General features: G+C 46.0%; 2 protein-coding genes and 1 pseudogene across 3 annotated transcripts; 1 reads left to right on the forward strand and 2 right to left on the reverse strand.

Annotated features, from left to right (window-relative positions):
- Positions 1 to 1,124: 1,124 nt before the first annotated feature.
- ATP1B2 (ATPase Na+/K+ transporting subunit beta 2) lies at positions 1,125 to 7,371 on the forward strand. Its single transcript, XM_006922334.3, has 7 exons — positions 1,125 to 1,820; positions 3,603 to 3,731; positions 4,086 to 4,190; positions 4,296 to 4,501; positions 4,736 to 4,792; positions 5,587 to 5,685; positions 5,791 to 7,371. The coding sequence occupies exons 1-7, from the start codon at positions 1,709 to 1,711 to the stop codon at positions 5,953 to 5,955; spliced, it is 873 nt and encodes a 290-aa protein (XP_006922396.1). The 5' UTR covers positions 1,125 to 1,708; the 3' UTR covers positions 5,956 to 7,371.
- Positions 7,372 to 9,663: 2,292 nt separating this feature from the next.
- On the reverse strand, positions 9,664 to 9,782 carry LOC112471490 (annotated as a pseudogene).
- Positions 9,783 to 11,978: 2,196 nt separating this feature from the next.
- TP53 (tumor protein p53) lies at positions 11,979 to 23,417 on the reverse strand. Of its 2 annotated transcripts, none has more exons than XM_006922335.3 (11): positions 23,269 to 23,417; positions 16,220 to 16,321; positions 16,066 to 16,087; positions 15,746 to 15,976; positions 15,128 to 15,314; positions 14,934 to 15,046; positions 14,583 to 14,692; positions 14,100 to 14,236; positions 13,934 to 14,007; positions 13,447 to 13,553; positions 11,979 to 12,849 (listed from the first exon to the last, which is right to left on the reverse strand). In XM_006922335.3, the coding sequence occupies exons 2-11, from the start codon at positions 16,291 to 16,293 to the stop codon at positions 12,768 to 12,770; spliced, it is 1,137 nt and encodes a 378-aa protein (XP_006922397.1). In that variant the 5' UTR covers positions 16,294 to 16,321; positions 23,269 to 23,417; the 3' UTR covers positions 11,979 to 12,767. The 2 variants fall into 2 exon arrangements, with proteins under 2 accessions (XP_006922397.1, XP_015452925.1); XM_015597439.2 differs by having other exon boundaries at positions 16,220 to 16,318; positions 23,269 to 23,402.
- Between the last annotated feature and the right edge of the window lie 77 nt (positions 23,418 to 23,494).

Here is a 23,494-nt window from a genome sequence, read left to right on the forward strand (position 1 = left end):
AATTTCAAGATAGTGACAGAAGAGCACTAGACCATTATGAGCACAGGTAGGTTTTGTTCGATGGAGTAGATAGATTCCCCAGTTCATGAAGCTGGCCCTGGACAGGAGGAACAGAGTTTGGTCAACATGGGAGTTGTTGAGGACTAAAGCAAATAATTTAAGATGAGCGTTGAAAGGAGAAAAAAAACCCTCGCCACACAAAAGTGACAAGATTCAAAGAGAGATGAAAAAAAGTAATGATTCTTAAGGTGAGATCTTTAGAGTCTCTTATACTCCCCAAATAGACTGTAGGTCTCTTGAGCCCTGTGAAAACTGCGACCTCATCTCTTCAGAGCTAGATTTGCACAAGGTCTCTAAGTAGGTGCTCAATAAATGTGTGTTGACCCAAATGGGCAAATGAGTAGGGGAGTTTAGATATGGGGATGGGAGGAGGCAGAACATCTAAGCAGACCTGGATCAAGGGCTGGGGTCTCAGGGCAATGATAGGGGCTGGAAATGTGGTGTTGGGAGGGCTTCACGGAGAGAGTTGATGAGAATACTGAGAAGCCCCTAGGCTTGGAAAGAAACTATTGATAGGATAAAGAGCTGTGGGACTGGAGAAGAAGGTGTCGGAGGAGACTAGGAGAAAATCTCACAAAGAGAATTTCCCTCTTGTGGTGGCCGTTTGCTTCCATCCTGCTGCTCTTCTGTTTTTCTTGATCTCTAGCTTTTTCTTTATTCTTTTCACATTCTGCCTTGCCTGTCTCTTGGATCTTGGTCTCTTTTTAGCTCTCTGCCTGGGCCCCCATCTCAGCGTATATCTACTTCTCTCGCAGTCTCTTTCTCTCTGGGGTTATCTTTCCCTCTACTCTGCCCAGACACGCCCTCTATCCCCTCTAGCCTGCCCGCCCCATCCAGTCCAGTACGTGGGGTTTGGGTAGAGGAGAGACCTCCAGGTCCCGAAGAGGCGGCAGGGGGCGGGCCCAAGCCATCTCTCCATATTTGCATATGTGTGAGCCCCCCCCGCGGGCCAGCGGCGAGGAGGCGGGGCTTCTAGGAGGTGGAGAGGGGGCGGGCATCCCGAGAGCCGCTGAGTATAAAGACTGCGCGCCGCGACTGCCGGCCCCGCACTGCTGAGGAGCGGAGCCTCCAGCCGGGGAGACCCTCATCCCTGGCTGTCCCCCAACTGCGCGTCCCCATCCCACACCCGCGGCCGAGCCACCACTAGTGTGGCGGTATCTGCTTGGAGGAAGAACCTTGACCTGTCTCCCAGCCCCTCTCTACAGCCTCTTTGCATCTCGGATTTCGGGGCAGTCCCCTCCCCCACCTCTCCTTGCCTCTTTGCACCCCGAGTTTTTCTGCGTTTCGCTAGGGTTTTGCAGCCATCTATTTTTGCATCTCTTTTTGTTTTGTTTCTAGGAGGTTAAGGGCGAGTGAAGCTGCATTCACACCCCTTCCTCTTTTTATCCTTCCCTGCTCTGACGACCCCCTTTTCATCGCAATAGGGGGGCCTAGGATCGGTGCATCCACGCCGCGCTTCTGGCAAGCCGCAGCGCGTGGCCGTGCACCCGGGAATTTGCAGCAGCTGCATATCTGAAGAGGGTCTCTTTCGTCCCGGCTGCCCTTGCTCCCGACGCGTTTCGGTGCGGGAGGGGAAGGCTTCAGTGCACGGAACCTCAGCTTCTCCGTAGCCCCCAGCCCTGTGCGGGATTCGTCACCCTCCGCCGAGATGGCCATCCAGAAAGAGAAGAAGAGCTGCGGGCAGGTGGTTGAGGAGTGGAAGGAGTTCGTGTGGAACCCGAGGACGCACCAGTTCATGGGCCGTACAGGGACCAGCTGGGGTACGCTGGGCCGGCCGCCCTAGGGGCGGGGGCAGGGGTGGGGGTCCACTGGGCGACGCCCCGGGGCACGAGGTCCCGCCGGCGCAGCCCCAGCTCCCTTCTCGGGTACCCGGCGTCCGACCCCCCTGCCGTGCTCTAGGCTGGGAGGGGACCGAATGCCGGGTCTAATCTCCCTGACTGGCCGCTGCGGAGGCGGAGAAAGTAGGTCACTGCCGCCTTCCTGCCCCCCGCAGAGCCCCCTCGCGCGGGGGGTCGCAAGCTCTGTGCGCGTGTCAGTGCTGCGGCTCTCGCACTGGTTCTCTGGGGCCGGTGTGCTCCACACGGTCGCCCCCCTTCTCCAAAAGAGAGCCCTTCCCGTCCTCCTGCTCCCACTAGCTAGCTAAGCCTGTCTATTTTTAGCTCGTGCCCACCCCTTGGACCCTGGGAACATTCATGAGGGGGCGGGTCTTGGAGACGTAGAGGTTTGTGTTGGAGGGAGGGGGGTTCTTCACAGTGAAAGTTATCTGTATCCCACTGCGGAGCTTTTGGAGCCTTGTATGGCTGCTCTTTGGGTGGGGGATCTTGGGGAGGGGTGGCACTGTGAGGTTTTTGAGGATGGATGTTCAGCTCAGGTATCGCAGGCAGAGAGAAGAATGGTCACTAGTGGTGAGATGTGTACATCATCCAGCCTCGTGTGTCTGTGGGATTGGGGTGGCAGGTGTGTGGAGGGAGTTGGGTCTGGTTGAGGGTCTGGTGCTGGGTATGGGTGCAGGTAGACTTCTTCCAAAAGGGATTGTCAAGCTGGGAAGTCTAAGTACAGGAGACACTGTGATACAATCTGCAGTTCATCCATACAGATCAAAGGCAGTCCCCATCAGTGCACCCACTTAGGGCCCTTGATGTGGGTCCAATTTAGTCCTTGCCTTCAGAGAACTTGAAATCCAGCCCCTGGGACTGGAGGGGTCCATGAGTGCTTGGGAGAATCTGAGGAGGCTTCATGGGGGAAGTATCTTCTGAGATGGAAGGATTGGGGGGTCCCCGGTGGTGGAAACAGCATGGACTCACACTAGGCTGAGGAGTGATGGAGTGACATGTCACATCCACCAAGGACCTGCCCTCTGCTAGGAAGGCTGTGGGAGATCTGCCTTTACTCTCCTCCTCTGCCCTGGATGTTGTATGTGAGTTGGGGGTGGGGCGACTGTTGAAGGTTCTGGACAGCTGTCTCTGAGAGATTTTGTAGTTAGGCAGGAACTGCATTAAAGTTTTGGCTTCTGTGGGGTGCCTGGAGAGAGATTTTGCTATTTGACCGCGAGGGACCATGCTCTGAGGGATGAGTTTGGTGTGAACAGTGGCCAGTGCCAGCTTAGAAAGTCATTGTATGGGACAACTTTAAGTATGAGTATCAACACAACAGTAACAGATGTGCTTATTTCAGGGCCATGACTTGTTGAGAACTTGGGAATGTAATCTGAGGCAAAAGGACTGTGGCTATGGCCTATACTTGGCGTTGTCCCAGCAACGAGAGTTTAGGTCTCTCGTGGCCTCCACAAGGTCAGGCTTTACTGTGTCCAAGGACTGGGAGGTGGCTGGGAGTCATGGCTGGGAGTCATGACTAGAAACCAGACACCAACTGCCTATTTCCAGCTTGTCTCATTTTGCACCCCTGGGGAAGACTCTAAGATATCCCTGAGGCTCTGCAACTCATCCTAGTGCAGAACCTCTGAGTGGGAGAGGAGTGTGTGGGGATAAGTAAGGTCAGGGCAAGAGACTTGGAACCTGCTGACCCTGTTTCCTCCTCCCTAGCTTTTATCCTCCTCTTCTACCTTGTCTTCTATGGCTTCCTCACGGCCATGTTCACCCTCACAATGTGGGTGATGCTGCAGACTGTCTCTGACCATATCCCCAAGTACCAGGACCGGCTGGCCACACCAGGTGAGTGATAAAGCTCCCCTACCAGCTCCTCTAACTGCTCTTGCACGCCCAAGCCTCCAAAAGGAACTCATAGGCTGAGAAGAACTCAGAGTTATTCTCAGAGGTGTGGTTTTCATGATTCAATCATCATGTGCTGAGAAGTTCGTGAAGTCGGCTTTCCTTCTCATTTCCCACAGCTGAGAGTTATGTGGATCTGGGAGGTGGCAAATGTTCATAGTAGGTCTTCCTCCCATGAAGAGGATCTCAGATCTTCACCCTATCCCTCACCCTGGTGTTCCCTACGTTCATCTTCTTCCCTCTGTGTGGTCCCTCATCTTACATATAACCCCCACTCCTGCCCTTGTCTGGCTGTAGGTTTGATGATTCGTCCCAAGACTGAGAATCTTGATGTCATTGTCAACATTAGTGACACTGAAAGCTGGGACCAGCATGTTCAGAAGCTCAATAAGTTCTTGGAGCGTGAGTGTAGGGCTGGTGATGTGGTTGTATGGGACCTTGGGCAGGGGATTGAGGACCCTGGAAGCAGAACATCAGGCCCGTGCTCTCTCTCCCCCACCTCCTTAGCTTACAATGACTCCATCCAAGCCCAAAAGAATGATGTCTGCCGCCCTGGGCGCTATTATGAACAGCCAGATAATGGAGTCCTAAACTACCCGAAGCGTGCCTGCCAGTTCAACCGGACCCAGCTGGGTGACTGCTCTGGCATCGGGGACCCCACTCATTATGGTTACAGCACTGGGCAGCCCTGTGTCTTCATCAAGATGAACCGGGTACCCATGACCTTGGTCCCCAGGGAGAATGGAGGAGGGAGCTGGGGTCACCATCTGCTGGCAGTTGCTTCCTTTCAATGGGGCTTATGGGCATTAGAGATTTTTGGATGTTTGAATGGCTGAGAGAACAAGAGATGGGGCCATTGGAAGATGAGATCATGACTGGAAGGCTGGATATTTGTGTCTCTGGCAACTTCTTTCTCTAACCCTCATCACTCTCTCTCCTCACTCTAGGTCATCAACTTCTACGCAGGAGCAAACCAGAGCATGAATGTTACCTGTGTGGGGAAGGTGAGATTTTTGGGCCTTGTCCACCTGCCCATCTGTTTGTTCATCATGATTTCCATATAATTCACTCATCTCTCCAAATCTTCTTTGCTCTCAGAGGCCCCGTCACTATAGGGACAAGGGGGTAAGAGTGGGCTCCAATATGGCTCAGACTCCAAGGGGCTCCTTCCCCTCTTGCTTCTCTCTAGAATGCAGAAGCCTGCTCTTGTGTGGATAGACACCCACCTCCCTGACTCCACCCAAGCCCTGGTCTTCGGCTTGTCTCCTTAACCCTTCCACCTTCTCCTCTATTCCCTGATAACCATGTCTTCTGCTCTCCCTCCCATATCTCGCCTGCCCCTCAGTTCTTTTTAGGTATCTGGTAGCTGCTGATCTGTTAACACCACTTGCCACCACTAAGTTGTCCTTGGAACCCCGCTCTCTCCACCTTTGTCCTCTCTAGGACTTCCTGCCAGCTCTTCCTTCACGCCCCCTTGCTTCCTACTGAGCTCCCTTACTTATTTATCTGTTCTCTCTTGGCTCTGCTCCAGAAACTGATTCCTGAGGATGGGGTAAGAACTTGAGGTGGGAGTGGAGTATGAAGCTTCAGTATCACTAGCGCCCTTTAGGACTTCCCAGTCTGATGAGACAGGGCACCCTCTCCTGCACACATGCAAACACACACAGGCTCACAGCTCAAGGGAAGTAGATTTGAGACAGAGTCATCTAGGGTGAAAGAAAAAAGGGGAGTCTGGTGAACTTCCGGGTTCTTGCCATCCTTAACATGCTTTCCCTTCAACCCTCCTGTGCCCCCACAGCGAGATGAAGATGCTGAGAATCTGGGAAGCTTTGTTATGTTCCCTGCTAATGGCAACATTGACCTCATGTACTTCCCCTACTATGGCAAAAAGTTCCACGTAAGTCTTATGCGAGGTCCCAAGGCGATTGATGGCTTCTAGGGAAGCGGGGTCCATGGGGAGGAGTTGCCATGTGCCTGGACTCACTCTCTTCCTCTGGCCCAGGTGAACTACACACAGCCCCTGGTGGCTGTGAAGTTCCTGAATGTGACCCCAAATGTGGAGGTGAATGTGGAATGCCGCATCAATGCCGCCAACATTGCCACGGACGATGAGCGAGACAAGTTCGCTGGCCGTGTGGCCTTCAAACTCCGCATCAACAAAACCTGAGGCCCCTTCCTCCTGCCCCCACCTCTTTCCTATGGATGCTTCTGGAATGTCCCTGACCCTGCCTGATCCCTCCCTCACCCACCCCAAAGGTATTTTTTTATAACAGAGCTATGACTTGTCTGAACCTCATGCCCTTTTCCTTCTGAACTCAGCGTGATGTCCATTGTGATTCCCCACCTTCGCACCTTTTCCACTACCTTCTCCAGACCCTAGCTCAGTCAGACAGGGAGATGGGATCCCAAGAGGGTCACATAGGAGCCATTCTGGTTCTGGTTTAGCTGTGAGTGGGGTGTCCCTACAGCTACCCTTCTATTCCGAGAGGACAGCTATAGAAAACCCCCGCCCACCCACCTACACACACATATACAATCTCATTTCATCCCTTAGCTTCCAGAAGGGACTGTGGAAGCACAGCCACCGTCACCTTTCTCTATCTCCCACACTTTCTCCCTCATCTACGCAGTTGCTGTCTTGGTGGCTTTTGACTTATCTGGCTCCTCTGGGAGGTCTTTCCCCACCTCCTCTCCCTCCCCATTCTCTCCTCAGGACAAGTGGTTCTGTGGCCTTTTTTTTTTTTACCCCTGGCACATTCCACTTCTCATCCTAAGGTGACTATGTGAGCCAGGAGTGAGGGTCTGGAAGAGAAGTCCCTACTGGTTCTTGCAAAGTCTCTTCCTGGTCTGCCCTGTCACCCAAGGTGACAGAGAAGAGCTGACCTAGGCTCAATATCCACTTTGTTTTTGCCAATGGCTCCCTTCCCCGTCTGCTTTCCCAGAATATCCTTCAAGTTCCACTTCTCAGGAGCCCCGGGGGAGGGGCAGCCATTTTGGATCAGTCCCCAGTGGCCGCCTTGGAAACATCAGCCGGCTGTGGGACTATTCCACCTCCTTCCCCGGGCTCAGATCTGCCCCCACCATCCTCTCACTGGCTTCTCTTAGCAATTTATCAACTAATCACTAACTTCTTCCCTTTCCTCCACACGTTAGCCTGAAAGTTGCAAATACCCTTTCAATCTAGGCTCTGAATATCCAGGCTCCGTCTCCTTCAGATCCTTTGAATTTTTAAACAACCCCCTAAAGCCCATAGAATTATAAAAGAGGGACCTCCTGTATGCTCAAGTTACAGAGGCATTTTAACTCTTTCTCCTCCAGTGCCCTTCACTTCCTCACCTCTCTAATCTCTCTTTTCTTTTATGATGCTGCTGCCTCCACACCCTACCCACAAATGGAACTTTTCCTTTTTTTCTCTTGCTGGAACTGAGTTTCTTCTCTTTGGGTCCCTGTGTTTTCCTGCACTCTCCTCTCCCCAGTGGTCTCTCTCTGCAGTTATTTAATGCCTGTGTCAGATCTACTGTAAAAAGAGGATAAAGTACAATAAAATGAGAGCAATTATATATATAAATATATATCATACACAGAGCCCTGTGTGTGGGTAGTTCTTTTCTGAGTATTTCGGAGAGCCCTGGGAAGAGGGTGGAGGGTGGACTTGGGTGATCCAGGGTTACCCAGGCCCTGGAGGACTGTGACACCCCCAGCTTTGACCTCTGCTGTCCAGTATCTCCGTATCTACCTTTTAGATCACTCCTTCACCTATACTCTCTTGAGATCATGCAGTACAAGAGACAGGAAGCCTATGTCCCTTTTTATAGCCATACTTATAAAGTGCCTACTATGTGCATTCTAGGCACTGTGAGGACACTTACGAAAGAGGCAGAATTCCTGCCTCCAAGGAGCTCCCCAGTTTACCAGGAGAGGCGAGAAGCACATGAGAAACTATCATACCAGGTAGCCCTAAATGTGCCTCAAGGATGGGAAGAAAGCTGGTGAGGATGAAATTCAGAGTGGTCAACCACTTTCTACTGGGGGCTTCAAAGGGAAGATTTCTTAAAAGTTTAAAGGATTGGGCAGTTTGGGGAGAGAAAAGCATCAGCAAATGCTTCAGATGAGAAAAATTGACTAGAAGAGAGAGACATAGATCTCAAAACATGAACCATATGACCTTATTAATTTCATGTAAAAATAAAAGTACACAAGCATAGAGAAAGCAATAGGTAGGTCTATACAACAATGTTTATTGCGGTTTATGGGACGATTTTATAGCTCATTTTTTTCTTGAGGCTTATTTTCTTTAGTTTGTTTCTAAATGGCTGCATATTTTTTCTATTGGGTCTTTCTGTTGTTAATTTATTAAAGCTCCTTGACAGATATAGATAAAAACTATTTTCTGCATTGTAAAATTTCTCCCTGCCGATTATTTGCCTCTTGAGTTTGTGGTTTCTTTTACTGTTAAAAAGTGTTGAGTTTTCACATACAATGGAATATTACTCAGCCATAAGAAGAGATGAAATACTGCCATTTGTGACAACATGGATGGAACTTGAGATAATCATGCTAAGCGAAATAAGCCAGACAGAAAAAGTTGAAAATCACATGATATCACTTATATGAGGGATATAAACCTAAAAGCAACATGATCAGGAGAAACAGAGACTCATGGACGTGGACTATAGACTAATGTTTACTAGAGGGTAGGGGGTGGGAGGAGTGGGGAGGTAGATGGGGTAAAGGGGGTCAAATATGTGGTGACAGAAAGAAATCTAATTATGAGAGGTGAGCACACAGTCAAATTATAATGTACACCCGAAAATTATATAATTGTATTAACCAATGCTACCCTGATAAACTTAAAAATAATAAAAAAAAAAAAATAAAAAAATAAAATTAAAAAAAAAAAAAGTTTGGGTGTTCAGGTAGTCAAATATGCTTAGCTGTTCCTTTGTACTTTCTGGGTTTCCAGTCACTAGAGGATACTATTTTCTAGATTCTGGGCAGGGAAGGGGGAGGTTTTAATTTCATTTAAGTTTTACATTCACTTTAATTCATCTGGTTTTTGTGTGGTGTAAATTAGGAGTCCAATTGTTTCCAGTTGTGTCAGCTTTTTATTTTAAAAAAATTCACAATTTATTCTCATTGAATTGAAATGCCAACTTTGTCCATATAATTAAATTTTCTATTGAAATTTACTTCTGGATTCACTACTTGCTGACTCTGGCTTGTCTACCACTCCATATACCAAGCCATATTGATCTGATTCCAATAGTTTTATAGTATTTTTTTTGACATCTAACAAAGTAAGTTCCTCCCATTCTCCTTTTAAAACTACTATTGGCTATTCTTGGGCACTTAGTCTCCATAAATTTATGATTTATCCAGTTTATGGAAACAAAAATACAAACTTGTCTGGATTCTAATTGGAATTGCATTATATTTTTATTTCAGAATTGACCTTTTCCCCAGGAAATTAAGTTTTCCCATCTAAGAATATATTATTTTCCTTTTGTTTAGAGCTTGGTTTTAAGTCCTTAAATAAGGTTTTATAGGTTTCTTCATATAGGTCCTGTGCTCTTCTTTTGTGTGCCACTCTTATTTACTTTATTCCTAAATATTTTATTGCTTTTATTTTGAATGGAATATTTTCATTTATGTCCTTTTGCAATAAGATAAAAACATTTCTCCATTATCCATCTACCTTACTAAATTCTCTTCAATTCTATCAGATATCTTATTGTCTTGTTTTTATGCACATAATCATGTGATCTCTAAAAGGTAGAGATATTTTAACCAGTGTTTATCCTCTTGAATGCCTTTAAACCATTGCTAGTGGGTATCTCTTAGTTCTTGATTCTAGGTTTGTTTGTTTTTTTTTAAATGCCTACAGCACCTGATATTCCTAGGTGGTCTCCCATCCAAATACTAACCAGGCCTGACCCTGCTTAGCTTCTGAGATCAGATGAGATTGGGCATGTTCAGGGTGGCATGGCCCTACGTAGACTAGCTCTTGATTCTAATCAAAATTATCTTAATGTTTAACCATTAGATTACTTATTGGTATTATATTACTGTTTTAATTTTCTTTAAAAGAATGGCTGCTGACATTTAATGAAATTCATTTCAGCATCTGTTGATATATTTTTCTTCCTTAATGTAATGAATTTTGTTGATAGATTCTTTATTAAGCTAACTTTTTGATTCTGAAATAAACCCTAGTGTTAATATTCGTGACTCATCAATGTATTCTGGTACTATTTTGAGATATCTCATCTATATAATTTGGCTTCTAGTTGCTTAGTATCTTATCAGGTTTTAATATTAATGAAACCACAATTATTCTACACATATTGGAATTTTCATTCTTTTCCTATGGCTTGGGATAATTTAAGTAACATTCAGTCCTTGCTTTTTTTTTTTTTCTATCACGTACTTGGAGTTTTCATTTCAAAATGTATCTTAAAAAATATTTTTTTAAAGCCCTTGCTTTTAGATTTATTCTTTCAACCAAATTTGCTTTGTTTCAATAATTTATCTTTAATTTTTAGGATGCGTGCTAAGTTTCTTTTCTTTTTTTTTTAATTATGAAATCATTTGTCTATACATTTTCCTCTGAACATTTTTTGCTGGGTTTCAGCAAAAGATTTGGGGACCCTCTGCTCCTGAAATCAGGGAGATAAGTTTTCTAAAATTTCCCATACCTTGATGGGGGCAGGCCTTGAGCTCTTTCAGTTTGAGGGCAAGGGATATGTCTGCCATGGGTCCCCAGGGCTTAAACAGTGGTGGGCACAGAGTAAGGCACCAGTGAATACAAACACATGAGTAGATGAACACACCAGAGGGAAGGAAGTAAGCAGGTAGGATCAGAGAATTTAGGGACTCATTAAATGTCATATAGCTCACAGCAGAGCTGGCCTGAAAACTCAGGTCTCATAATTCTCAGTCCAGTAATCTATTAACTCACAAAGAAGGAATCAGCAGAGCCAGAATGGATCTGCTTTCTGGAGTACAGCAGAAACGAAGCAGACAATCTAGGGCAATGTGAGTAGGGGGTGCTGAACGCTGGTCAGAAGAAAATAAGCTTCAAGGTGACTATCTGCAGGAGTGAGAGGGAATGAATTACAAGAAATTTGGTTTGCCAAGGGCCTGGTGGGTGGGTAAAGATGGTAAAGTTAAAGGTCTGTGAAAGAGGTAGTTCTGGGTTTCCTGGGGAGCATTTGGCATTTCTCAGCAACAAAGAAAAAAAGTGGTTTTGAGGCCACTTTTGAGGCTGTTGGCTTCATAGCCATCTGGGATCCTTAGGGTAAGCCACAGTATTCCCACTGGCATCTTAAGCCTGGTTGGTAGGCTGAGGACCATGGCCCAGAAAACCCTCCAGTCCTTAGTACTTCTCCCTCCACCCCCAGAGAGGAGGCAGGACAAGACATGTCCCCACTTTCTAGCCACCCCCTAAGCATTGGCTAAGGCAGCAGTGGGTGATGGGGAGAGCTTGCCATCAGCCCCCCTCCCTGGGAGCTGACAGTACTGAAGAACAGGATGAAGGGGGCTGGTGCTGAGCTCCCCAACCTCTCCTCCCTACCCCGAGAAGCCCTTTGAAAGATTTTCCTGGCAGAGTTTAAAGCTTCAATTCATTCAAGTGCCTGGCATTAGGCCCAGGATGAGGGGATGCTGGGAAGGCCCCAGCCCCACACCCCAGCCCTTACCTTAGCTGCCCCCACTTCTTGAGGACCTCTGCTGGCAGGCCTCCCCATGCTCTCTCATCATCCAATAGCACCCACCCTCTTTCCCCTTGGGAACCCAGGTATCCAGCTCCTTTCCTGTGGAGCAGATGGCTACCTCAGAGGCTCAGGCTTGCTAAATCAGACATTTAAATCCCATAATCCTTGGTGAGAAGCTGACAAGGAGGCAGTAGCTGAATCCTAGAAGCAGGGGCAAGAGAATCTTGTGCCAGCCCTGGCAGGAGGGGAGGAGGGGCAGTTGGTTCCTGAGTTATGAATGGAGTAACCCCCTCCCTTTTTATCATGCAGCCTGCAGGCTGACCCAGTCTCCAGCTTTTGTTCTCTCCCGGAACCCGGGTATTGGGCCCTAGCCCACATTCCCTGGAGACTCAGGTGGCTGTCTCCCAATGTCACCTCCTTAATTCATTCCTGCATTGCAGACCCCAGGCAGCCTGTACTGGCATATACCCCTCAGATACACAGGTTGTAGCAAAACTTTATTGTAAAATAAGAAAATACAAAAATGTGGTATAAAAAGGGGAGGGAAAGGGTGCGGGTGAAAAATACAGATGTGCTTTGCAGAGTGCAAAAGAAATTGACCCTGAGCATCTGGGGGAAGTAAGAGATCTTGGTAGATACAGATCCTACATCAGGGATGGAATCCTGCAGGGTGTGGGATGAGGTGAAATTCTTATGGGCTAGGGTTCACCAAGAAGTTAGGATTTAGCCAGGCTAGCAGAGAAAGGATTTGGAAATTCCCTCCTCTTAGCCAGTTGCCCAGTTACAGAAAGCATCAACCCATCCACACCAACAGGGACAGGGAACAAGCATCCCTGAGGGTGCCTAGTTCCAGACATACATTATTTCATTAACCTCACAATAAACCCCGTGAGGTAGGTATAATTAGCATTTTATCGATATGGACTATGAAGTTAGGAGAAATTCAACAACTTGTAATAGCTTCCCTGACTAGCCTGTAACCCAATGTATGGCTGATTTAAAACCTAATCCTTACATACTTTTACCATCTTCAGAGTAAAAACCCTAAAAGCTAAATAAGCTTGAAACATCCCAGCTTCCCCTACCTCCCTCAAAAACCACCAGTGCAGGCCAACTTCTTTAACAGAGCCAAGGCAAACGGAATTCTAGAGTGTTTCTGAGGCACATCTGTACCAAGCAGACAGAAGTTTAAGCAACTAAGCTCTCAAAAATGCCAGGGAAGGTGGATGAGGGTGGGGTGTTAATGGAGAATAGGAAGCAGAGGACGTCAATTTGAGTCAGGCCCCTCTCTCTTCAACGTGAGTTTTTTATGGCAGGAGGTAGACTGCCCCTTCTTAGACTTCAGGTGGCTGTGGGGGAGAAAGAAGGGGAAGGGGAGATAACATCATCTGATTAAGAGGCTCAGGCGTCCTCTTCCTAGATCTAGGCTTTGAAAGGTCTAAAGTTGGAGCAAGGGGAATTTAAGTTAAAATGGTCATCAACTGCATACATGTTTACAGAACACCTTGGGTACTTATGTGTATTAATTAATCTCTTACTCTTTCCTTACGCTATTTGACAAAAGAGGAAACTGAGCTTGCGAGGGGGAATAACAAGGCCACAAAGGACTTGCTAGTACTCAGCAGGGCTGAGGATCTGCCCTCAAACCCCGGCTCTGTCCAATACTTATACAGTTTTCAGGCCACTGTTTGAGACCCCCCAGCTCTAAGCTAGAGGTTGCTGGAAGTGACAAATATCCATGCTCCTATCTGGGCTTGAGGGGTTTGTGGACACCCGCTGAAGCAGTTACATGATACAACTGGAGGAAGACTAAAGAATGTTTGGGCAAGACCAGGACCCAATGGGAGGGGATCAGTTGCCTTTTACCTTGAAGGCAGAATTAGAATGGAATCCCAGGCTTTTCAACATAGGAAGGTAGGGGAGTAGGGCTAGGAGGGGACACTTACCTGGAGTGAGCCCTGCTTCCCCTGGGCTCCTTTCCAGCCTGAGCATCCTTCAGCTCTAAGGCCTCATTCAGTTCTCGTAATATCTCGAAGTTTTTACGTCCACGGATCTATGGCAAGGGAGGAGGGGGATACAGAAGTATTAGATAAAGTCATGGAAACATTTTCATGCTCTATTTAACAATTTTCTTTTAAAATGTAGGTATGGTACAAACTGGCATGCAGAAGTCAGGCACAACCAGGAGCTATTGTCTCTAGGCACTACTGCCCTCTGATGGCAAATGTCCTAAATGCAGGGAAAGAAGTCAGGAAGAAATAGCATTTTGAGTGCTAGACTTGAAACTTAACAAGTCTCCATCACCAGAGGAAAGGACGGATAGGGAATCTGGGCCAAACCTCACATTTGCTACACTTCTATCTTTTATTCCCTTATCCAATCCCACTGAGTAGGGGCAAGAGATTGTATATTAGTCTCTCCTAGACTTGGTACCTGAAGAGTAAAATATTCTTCATCCAATGGCATCTTTGGTGAGGGAGAGGAGCTGGTGGTATCGGTGGGCAGTGCTGGGAAAGAGGTAAGGAAAAGTGAGAAGAGTGAATTCGGGGTAGAACTGCACCCTCTCTGCCTCTTCCACTTTCACGTTTTGCATGTTTACCTCGCTTAGTGCTCCCAGGGGGCTTCTTGGGACAAGGTTCCCCCTTCTTGTGGAAATTCTCTTCCTCTGTGCGCCGGTCTCTCCCAGGACAGGCACAAACACGTACCTCAAAGCTGTTCCGTCCCAGCAGATTACCACTACCCAGATAAGAGAAGGAAGGAGGCAGTTAGAAAGGTGGGCACTACCTCCCTGGTCTCCTGCAAACCAGGCCTCAACTTACTTTCAACCACCTTCATCCTATGTGGAGCCTAAGTTTCAGCTCCAGTCATTTGGAGGAGAAGCCGCAAGTAAGAAAGATCACAAAGCTAGAGAAAAGAAAACTGGGAAGGAGCAGCACTGGTTCTGTATATGGGGATGGGAGTGAGAGGAAAAGAGGGCTGGTAGTATGGGAGTAATTTGTTGAGAGGCCGGGCCCAAGAGACAGAGACAGGTAGAGACTAGGGAGGAGTGTGCCAGTGTGAAGAGTGGTATGCGGGTCCCTACCTGGAGTCTTCCAGTGTGATGATGGTGAGGATGGGCCGTCGGTTCATACCCCCCATGCAGGAGCTATTACACATGAAGTTGTAGTGGATAGTGGTACAATCAGAACCCACCTGGGAGAGAACAGCAGCCCAAGGTGAGGCCACCTAGCCCTGGGAAGGCCTGTTGTCTCTGTAAGCTGTTTACTCAATTGTGGAATGGGGATAACCATTCCACGCCTCAGTGTTGTGGGAAGGCCAAAGAAGAAGCAGGAGAAAGCTCCCCTATCTCCCGCCTGGATGGCCAATGAAAAACCCTTCCAGGCCTCTCCCCGCAAGAGACCCCTCCCCGCAAGAGACCCCAGCCAAACCATACCTCAGGCGGCTCGTAGGGTACCACCACACTATGTCGAAAAGTATGTTTGTCATCCAAATACTCGGCACGCAAATTCCCTTCCACCCGGATAAGATGCTGAGGAGGGGCCAGACCTAAGAGCAATTAAGGAGGAATCAGGGACCTGGGGACCCTGGGCACCAGCCCTGTCTCATCTGCAGCCCCCAACCACTCACCATCGCTATAGTCAGAACAGCGTTCATGGTGGGGGCAGCGCCTCACCACCTCTGTCATGTACTCAGATTTCTTGTAGATGGCCATGGCTCGGACACGGGTACCAAGTGGGGGTGGGGAGCTGACCCAGAGCTGCACAGGGCAGGTCTTTGCTAGCTGGCAAAACAGCTTGTTGAGGGTAGGAGAGTACTGTAGGAAAAGAAGAATGAATGGAAGGTCAGGGGACAAGCATCCAGGGGGTCAAAAGAACAAACACTACTTAAGCATCAACTGGAAGCCATGTACCATGTGGGGAGGGTAGCTAAGGATGGCAGAGTTGGGGACCTACATTCCAGAAGTTTATTTACAAAAGCTAAGGAATGAATAAGAGCAAAGAAAAAAAAAAGAAAAAGAAAAGTTCCATGGCCCCATGAGATGCTGAGAAGGATGAAAGCCCAAAGTCAAGGGGGAAAATTCAACTTTGGGACAGAGGTCAAAGGTAACAGACTAAATAGGTAAGATGTAGACATACAAGAAGCTAAAGGCTGAGAAAAATTCCAGTGTTCTGAAAAGAAAAACCCAGGGGGATATGGCGAGGCATCAAACTGTCACATGGAACCCAGCCACTCAAGGTCACTGACCGTGCAGGTTACCGACTTGGCTGTCCCAGAATTCAGGAATCCTAAACGAAAATCATAGCTGCCAGGGTAAGTCTTCTGGGAAGGGACAAAGGATGACAAGGGCCAGGAGGTGGCTGGTGCTGGGGTGGCAGCTGCTGGGACCCTGGGGGATTCATTTTGATCTTCATCCAGCCAGTTCACAAGGACTGAGGGCAGCAAAAATTCATTCTCTGGCAGGGATATGTCGGGGGGCTGTGAATGGAATAGACAAGAGTCAGAGGGCCAAGTTCCTAGCCACTCAGCCCTGCAGCTCCTGTTCCCTTCTCACCCCGAGTCCTTACCAGAACGTTGTTTTGAGGAAGTCTAAAAGACAAGAGCAGAAAGTCAGTACTGGTTTTTGCTTTCTATAGGCCTAAGGGGCTGGGAAATGGGGTGGGACAGTGGTTATTACAGGTTAGGCAGTGAACTTGCCCCTCCCAAGAGACCTCTACTCACAGTTTCCACAAGTCTGAAAATGTCTCCTGACTCAGAGGGGGCTCCATATTGAGTTCTGACTGAGGTATATCCATTGCAGCTCCCTGGAAGGCAGTGTGGCTGCTGTCGGGGGAGAAGCAAGGACCCAGCATGAGACACACTCAGAACCAGGTCACCCAGCCTTAAGGGAGGAGGGCCCCCTTTGACAACACCATATCAGATGTTGAGACACAAGAATCCCCTGACTTCCTGAAGAGTAAGACTGCTCCTTTATACCTTCTCTCTTCAAATACTTTATTACAACCCAGGCTGCCTGCCTCACCCCTCACCAGACTCTCCACACACTTCCTTGAGAAAAAGATAACCAGGACTTCCAACCTTCCCACCACTGAATCCACAAGGCTTCTTGAAGTGTACCTAACTTCTGCCCTCCTTCCTAGTAACAAGGATGAAGTAACTATCAGCCCATTCCCTCCATCTGGGGGAAGATACTTCTCTTGACCCTCACATTCTCCACGTGATCCACTTTATCTTAAAGCTTCCTGAAGAATCACTGTATCTTCTGTCACCCTTCACCCACCCATTCCCTTGGGTCAGCTCCTCACCCTGGTTTACAAATACCTCACAACCAGGCCCCTGCCTGCCTCTTTGATCTCGTCTCCCAGCACTTTTTCCCTTCCCTGATGCTTGAGGTACACTGGCTGCCTTCCTCTCCTCTTCACTCTCCAGTCCACTCAACTAGGAACGCCATTCTCGCCATCACTGCAGGGTAGGCTCCTCACTGAGACCTCAACTTGAATGTCACAGCTCTTCAGGGATGTTTTCCCAGAACACTCAAAGACTGCCAGCCAAACTCTGTTACCTGCTTTAATTCTCACGGTACTTACACTGTCTGATACCTTTTCTTATTCATGTTTCCTCTAGTTGCATATAAACTTCCTCAGGACAAAAAAGTTCTGTCTTGTTTATCATAGTATTAGCAATAAGTGAATTGTTGTGCCCAGGCTGTGAGCACGTTATGAGCGGTCAAAGCGGCAAGGGTGACAGAGAAGTGGGGAGGTCCCAGTCTGGGCCAGGGTCCTGCACTAGTTTCTGCTCCTATCATCTCTTTCTCCCAGACCAGCTTTCAAATGGCTTCATCATCTTTCTTTATGCCACATTTGTCAATCAGCTTTGCTAAGAAACATACATGCTGCAAATTATACCTTTCTTTCTGTTTTGCTGAGAAATATCCCCCTGCCCCCAGCAAGCAGTTGCCACTGGTGAGCTCTTTCTAGTTTCCCTTAACTTCACCTCTACCTTTATGTTGATAGAGGGCTTTCTTCCTTATATAATTAGTTTGCAAAAACCTTTTTAAGTGGTTACCTTATTTGTCTAGATAACCACACTTGACACTTTATAGGAGATGAAGCTCAGTCTTAAAAGAGGTTAAGTGCCTGGGCCCACAGTACACAGGTGAGTGAATGAGCTTTATTAAAAAAGGAGCAATCCCAAAAACATCTGCCTTGGCGAGGGGATGAGGGAGAAGTATTATGGTCTCCCTAGATCGATGATAAAAAGAAAATTGAAACTTTTATGGAAGGAGGCTCAATTGAATGGAGAGGGGGCTCAGAAGTCAAAAGCCCTAGGGTTTGATGTATTGTCACTCAAGTTTGCTACATGACCTTACCTATCTTGAGGGGCTAATTTTTGGCTTTCTCACGTACAGTAACTGAGTTTTACTCATCTTTGCGTTTTTAGTGCAAAGCACCTGAGACTGGGAAACATAGGCAGCTGTAGCAGAGCATGGGCTCTAGAGGCAGACAGGCTAGCATCCCAGGCTCGCCACTTAATAGCTGGGAGTTTATTAAACCTTTGTGTGCCTTAGTGTCCTTTGCTCTAATAGTAGGACCTTACTTATTAAGGGAAATGTAAAGAGCTGAGAAAAGTGCCTGGCACATAGTAAGAGCTTAACAAAAGTTTTGGTTTGTATGATTGTCCCATTTAATTTTTTCTATATTATTGTTCTAGAGTGAGAACTTTGTGATTGTGAATGCGTAGAGCTTTTGTGTATTGCCCCATTAATGCTGGTTCACCTCCTTTAGGGAACTTTGTTCAGTTAACATGCCAGGAGAGGCAGTCCTGGGATGGTGGGCCCAAGGTGTCAATCCAACTGGGGGACAGTCCCATGGACATGTAGGAGGCTTCCCTCTTTCAGTCCTTGGTAGCAACTACAGTCTCAATGCTTCATTCAAAATAGCAGGCACAGTCATCACTATTCCGGAAAACTTTTCAGAGCAGATACTTCCCATGGGTATGAGCATCAGGGAGCCAGGATACCATAAATTGTCAAAAGCTGAACCAGACCTTCTAAAAGATTGGGGAGGCAGGATGTTTATACAGGAAGTCCCACTGGGAAGGCAATGAACTCAGTCGGGACTCCAAGGAAGGGAAGGTCAGACAACTATATCATAACAATGGCTGCTGCTTATAGGCTCTATTAGGGCCCACTGCTTTCAGTGGCTTATCTCATTAATCCTCTCAAAACGCCAGGAAGGTAGGTATTATCACCAGCTGAGGGAACTAAAGTTATGGGAATTAAGTCACTTACCCAGGCTCAGAAAGCTCCCAAGAGATAGGGCCAGGGATTGGAACCTGTGCAGTCTGAGGCTACACCCCAGCTCTAAATAATTATACCCCTCTGCCTTCATTCAGAATCTGGTGTAAAAAAAAAAAATTTCTGGCCAGAGCTATTTGATTGGGAAAAAAATTGATTCTGGAAAGTAATAAGGCAATGTCATAAAACTGAAAACACAAAAACCTAACTCAGCTAAACCACTTCTGGGTAGACTCCCCAGAAAAAGTTGCACAGGGGCAGCAGGATTCTTGCACAAAAATGTTCAAGTCAGTGTTATTTCTAATGTTAGGCAATAAGAAACAATATTACTACCCATCAGTAGAGAAAAATGGCTAAATTAAATGTGGTATACTTACTCATAAGACAAATTTACTACAGCAGTTTAAGGAAATCAATTTATCTGTATAAGTGTAGCCTAATATAGCTTAGAAACAGATTGGGTGAAAAATGTGATTTGAAGGAAAAAAGCAAAACACAGTAATGGAAGTAGTTTATGTAAATTAAAAGTGTAAAGCCACATATTGCCTATAAACATATTTATGTAAAAGTATGAAAGACAAGCAAGAAGAATAAAAATTCACAAAACTATGATAGTGATGGTCTCAGGGAGGGGATAGTCATGCTCATGGGACTGGGGGTACATAGTCAAAGGGGGTTTTAGCTTTATTAACAGAAAAAAAAAGATGGTATCCATACATTACTCGTGCAATTAAAATGTGGACAAAAATAAGACACAAATAGACTCTGTTCTATTCATTGGTTGTCATCCTACTGCAGCTTTACAGTAATCTTTAAGTCAGGTAGTTTAAGGCCTTCAACTTTGTACTATTCTTTCATATTGGAATCAGCTTGTGAAATTCTACAAAAAAGCCTGCTAGCATCTTTAAAACTAATTAATTAATTAACTAATTAATTTTATAGTGACATTGGTTAATGCCTGCTAGGATTTTGACTGGGATCGAATTAAATAATTTTGGGGGGTATCAACATCTTAACACCATTGAGTGATTCAAGTAGTGGATACGGTACCCCTCTCCATTATTTAAATCTTCCTTAAATTCTCACCAATATTTTATAGTTTTCAATATAGAGCGCTTGTCCAATTTTTGTTAAATTATCAGAATATGCCATGTTTTTAGATGCTACTGTAAATGGCAGTTTTTAAAATTCATTTTCCAAGCTCAGATTCAATGGGTGCTATTATGCAAAAATACGATTTACGTATGGTGCTTTTAAAACACGTGACTTTGCTATAATCACTTACTAGTTCTGATAGTTTTTCATCGGATTTTCTGTTAGTATTTTTTTTGTGTACACAATCATGTCATACGTGAATAAAGTTTTATTTCTTCCTTTCTAATCTTTATTTCTTTTTCTTGCCTGGTTAAGACCTCCAGTATAATGCTGAAGTGGTGAGAATCGAATCCTTTTCTAGCTCCTGATTATAAAGGAAAAGCATTCAGCCTACCACTATGATGTATACTGTTAATGGTAACTTGATTGGGGGTGCCCTTCATCAGACTGAGGAAGTTTTCTTTTCCTACTTTGCTGGGAGGCTAGTTTTTCTTTTTTAAAAAATCATGAATAGCTGCTACATATTGTTAACTGCTTTTTATACATCTGTTGAAATGATCATAGGATTTTAATTTTTTACACTGATTTTTGAATGTTAAATCAACACTGCAGTCATGGATAGCCTCCACTTAGTCAGGATGTTATTTATCATTTTTATATATTAGCAGATTTGATTTGCCAAAATTTGTCAGATTTTCGCACATAAATGCTAGCAGGAATATTGGTTTAAATTTTCTTGTAATGTCCTTGTTTGATTTTGCTATCAGGATTATGCCGGTCTCTCCAAACGAGTTGGGCAATGTTACCTCCTCTTTATATTTTCAAAGTTTGTGTATGATTGATATTTCTTCCTCAAATGTGTAAAGAGCAGGACAAAGAAGACAGACAGAAAATAGTACTAAGATAGCAGACTTAAACTCAAACCTCACAATAATCACATTAAATGTAAATGGACCAAGCACTCCAATTAAAAGCACTTCGGTGGGAAAGGAAGGCTATTTTAACAAGGAGCTAGAACGATTGGATATCCATATAGGAAAAAATAAAATAAAACAGAACCTTGACTCTCGTATCATAAACAAATATTTTAAGTTAATTATGGCTCATCGACCTGAGGGTAAAACCAAAAACTATAAAGATTCTAGAAGAAAATATATGAGAAAATGTACAAGAGTTATCTTCATGATCTTAAGGTTAAGATTTCCTAAATGGGTCACAGCAAACAATTAAAAGAAAGAAGATGAATCTTCTGTTCCTTTAGGCAAGCAACAGGTCAGGAGAAAACACATTTATCAGACAAAAGATAACCGTATCTGGAACATAAAAACCGCTACAACTCAATTAAAAAAAATTTTAAATGGGGGAAAAGACTTGAAGAGCCACTTCATAAGACATAGGAATGGCCAATAAGCATATGAAAACTGTCGAACATAGTTAATGATATGACCACTTTGAAAATTAGAATTTTTTTATAGTTAAAATATAGAGATCTACTCTCTACTTTCTTGACCTAGCAATTTCAATCCTAAGTATCCACTCAAGAAACATGAAAACTCATTACCACAAAAAGAATTGGCCAAGAATGTTAATAGCAACTTTATTCAAAATAACCCTAACCAGGAAACAAATGGCCATCAGAAGAATGAACAATTGATGGTTGATTCATCCAACGTAACATACTAAGTAAAAAAGAGCAAAATACTGATACACCACCGATACATGCAATAACACGAATTTAACAAACATTATGCTTCAGGAAAGCCTGATACAAAGGAGCACAGACTGTAAGATTCCATTTACATGAAGTTCCCCAACAGGCAAAACGAACCCATGATGACAAAAATAGAGGTGGGCGCCGGAGACAGACTGAGAAGAGACACAAGAAACTTTTCTGAGGCAATAAAAATGTTCCGTACTTTGAAAGGCGTTACAGAGTGGTTAACCGCTAAAATTCGTCTAATTGCAGTGGGTGAAAATGCAACCTCAATTTAGAAAAAAGATAAACACATAGGTACTGCGCAGTGTCTGTTTCTCAGCAGGTGCATGGTAAATGACTGAATAAAATGACCGCGTCCTGTGGGATGAAGATGCAGGACTGTGAAGTCTGGGAGTTGGACTGCGAACGGGTTCCGCCGCCTCCCACAGGCGACTACAAGTAAGGGTAAGCGGGCTGCACTTAGGACCTCGGGGCCACCTCTCCCCAAGGCCCGCCCCTTCCGCTTCCACGACGTTCAGTCTGCGTCCGAATTTGGAATGGCTTAGTCCAAAGCCAGACACAAGATTAGTTGTTTCTCCGCCAGAAACAAATGATCCGTCGTTACACTGTTTCATCATTTAATTCTCAAATGTACCATCTGCGAAAGTACTCAGGATTTTCCCGATGCACTTTTTTAAACCCTGTCCCACGTAATGGTAGCTTCCGCCTAGATCGCAGTCGCCCTGGGTGGAACACACCATTAAAAGAGGGGGAGGGGTTGAGGTTCGCATCAAAACAAAGATCCCCTTCCTTTCCGAAAGCCGTAATTGAGTAGTCCAGGAAGAAAATAAATTAGAGGAGGGGATTATCGACCTCCCTCGGCAAGCAATAGCCACCAGCCTAAAAATCTTTTTCTCTTTCTACTTCCCTCTCGTCTGGTGAATATGAGTTGCTCCAAAGAAAGAAACCGGAAATGCTACAAGTGGCAGAAATGTAAATGTAGACCCAAACAATAACAGGGCTCCCGGGCCTCTCAGACCAGGACAATCCTCCCCGGTTTCGCAGGCAAACCTCTCAATTAGCACTTCCCACTTTCACAACTGACAGTATTTAATTGGATTTTCTCTATCTAGCGGAGCAGGAGGCCGGTTGGAAAGGTTACTCCAGGAAGGACAAAGGTCCGAAAGTTATGGGACCTTAGCAGCGTGGGCTTCCCAGATCTACGGGAATAATCGTTTCGGAATGGAGCCCAAGAATCCACCAGAATACCATAGCTCTAAAATTTCAAGAGCTATAAGTTCCCAAAGTTCCGAAATTCGAGTCTCGGACCCTGATGTTCTGTGCGTTTTTATTTCAGGATTCTCCACAGCCGGAATGGAGGTAGAAGGGTGGGGAAGAAACCCTCAGGCCAGCTGAAAGTTCCCCAAAGTCCTACGCCTTCGCCCAGGTTTTCAGCTTTGAGTTCAGCTAGTCTTAACATCGCCATTATAAACCTTCAGGCCTCCCAACATTGCATTTCTCTGTTAGTGCCGCCAGCCAAGCTTCCAGCCCCCCGTACACACACTAAATCGCCCAGTCCCCAATGCCCAACCCCCAGTCCCCACTATTTTCTCTAGCTGAAAATAAATGGAGCCTAGGGCTCCTGTCTCAGAGAGGACTCATCGGGCTCAGTCAAGAGCTTACCCGAACCTCAGGGGAGCGTATTATTGTCCTGGGAAGCACGCTCCGAGGCCGGATTCCAGGTGAACCCCGGGGCCCAGCGGCCACCTGCACTCAGGATGGTGGTTCTAGACTTTTGAGCTCAAAACTTTTAGCGCCAGTCGGAGCACATGGGAGGGGAAAATCCCAATCCCAGCAACCCCCGCGAAGCTTCTGGCACAAAGCTGGACAGTGGCCATGACAAGTAAGG

This window comes from Pteropus alecto, unplaced genomic scaffold (assembly GCF_000325575.1).
Source record: "Pteropus alecto unplaced genomic scaffold, ASM32557v1 scaffold398, whole genome shotgun sequence".
Taxonomy (NCBI): Eukaryota; Metazoa; Chordata; class Mammalia; order Chiroptera; family Pteropodidae; genus Pteropus; species Pteropus alecto.

Coding starts and splice junctions, on each gene's coding strand:
- TP53 (XM_006922335.3), bottom strand. CDS start 16,293: ATGGATATACCTCAGTCAGAACTCAATATGGAGCCCCCTCTGAGTCAG. Junction 15,047..15,127: donor CTGTTCTGACTATAGCGATG/GTGAGTGGTTGG, acceptor AATTGCTCTTAG/GTCTGGCCCCTCCTCAGCAT. Junction 12,850..13,446: donor GGAAGCAGGGCTCACTCCAG/GTAAGTGTCCCC, acceptor TCTCCCCCACAG/CCACCTGAAGTCTAAGAAGG.
- ATP1B2 (XM_006922334.3), top strand. CDS start 1,709: ATGGCCATCCAGAAAGAGAAGAAGAGCTGCGGGCAGGTGGTTGAGGAG. Junction 3,732..4,085: donor GGACCGGCTGGCCACACCAG/GTGAGTGATAAA, acceptor GTCTGGCTGTAG/GTTTGATGATTCGTCCCAAG. Junction 4,191..4,295: donor GCTCAATAAGTTCTTGGAGC/GTGAGTGTAGGG, acceptor CCACCTCCTTAG/CTTACAATGACTCCATCCAA.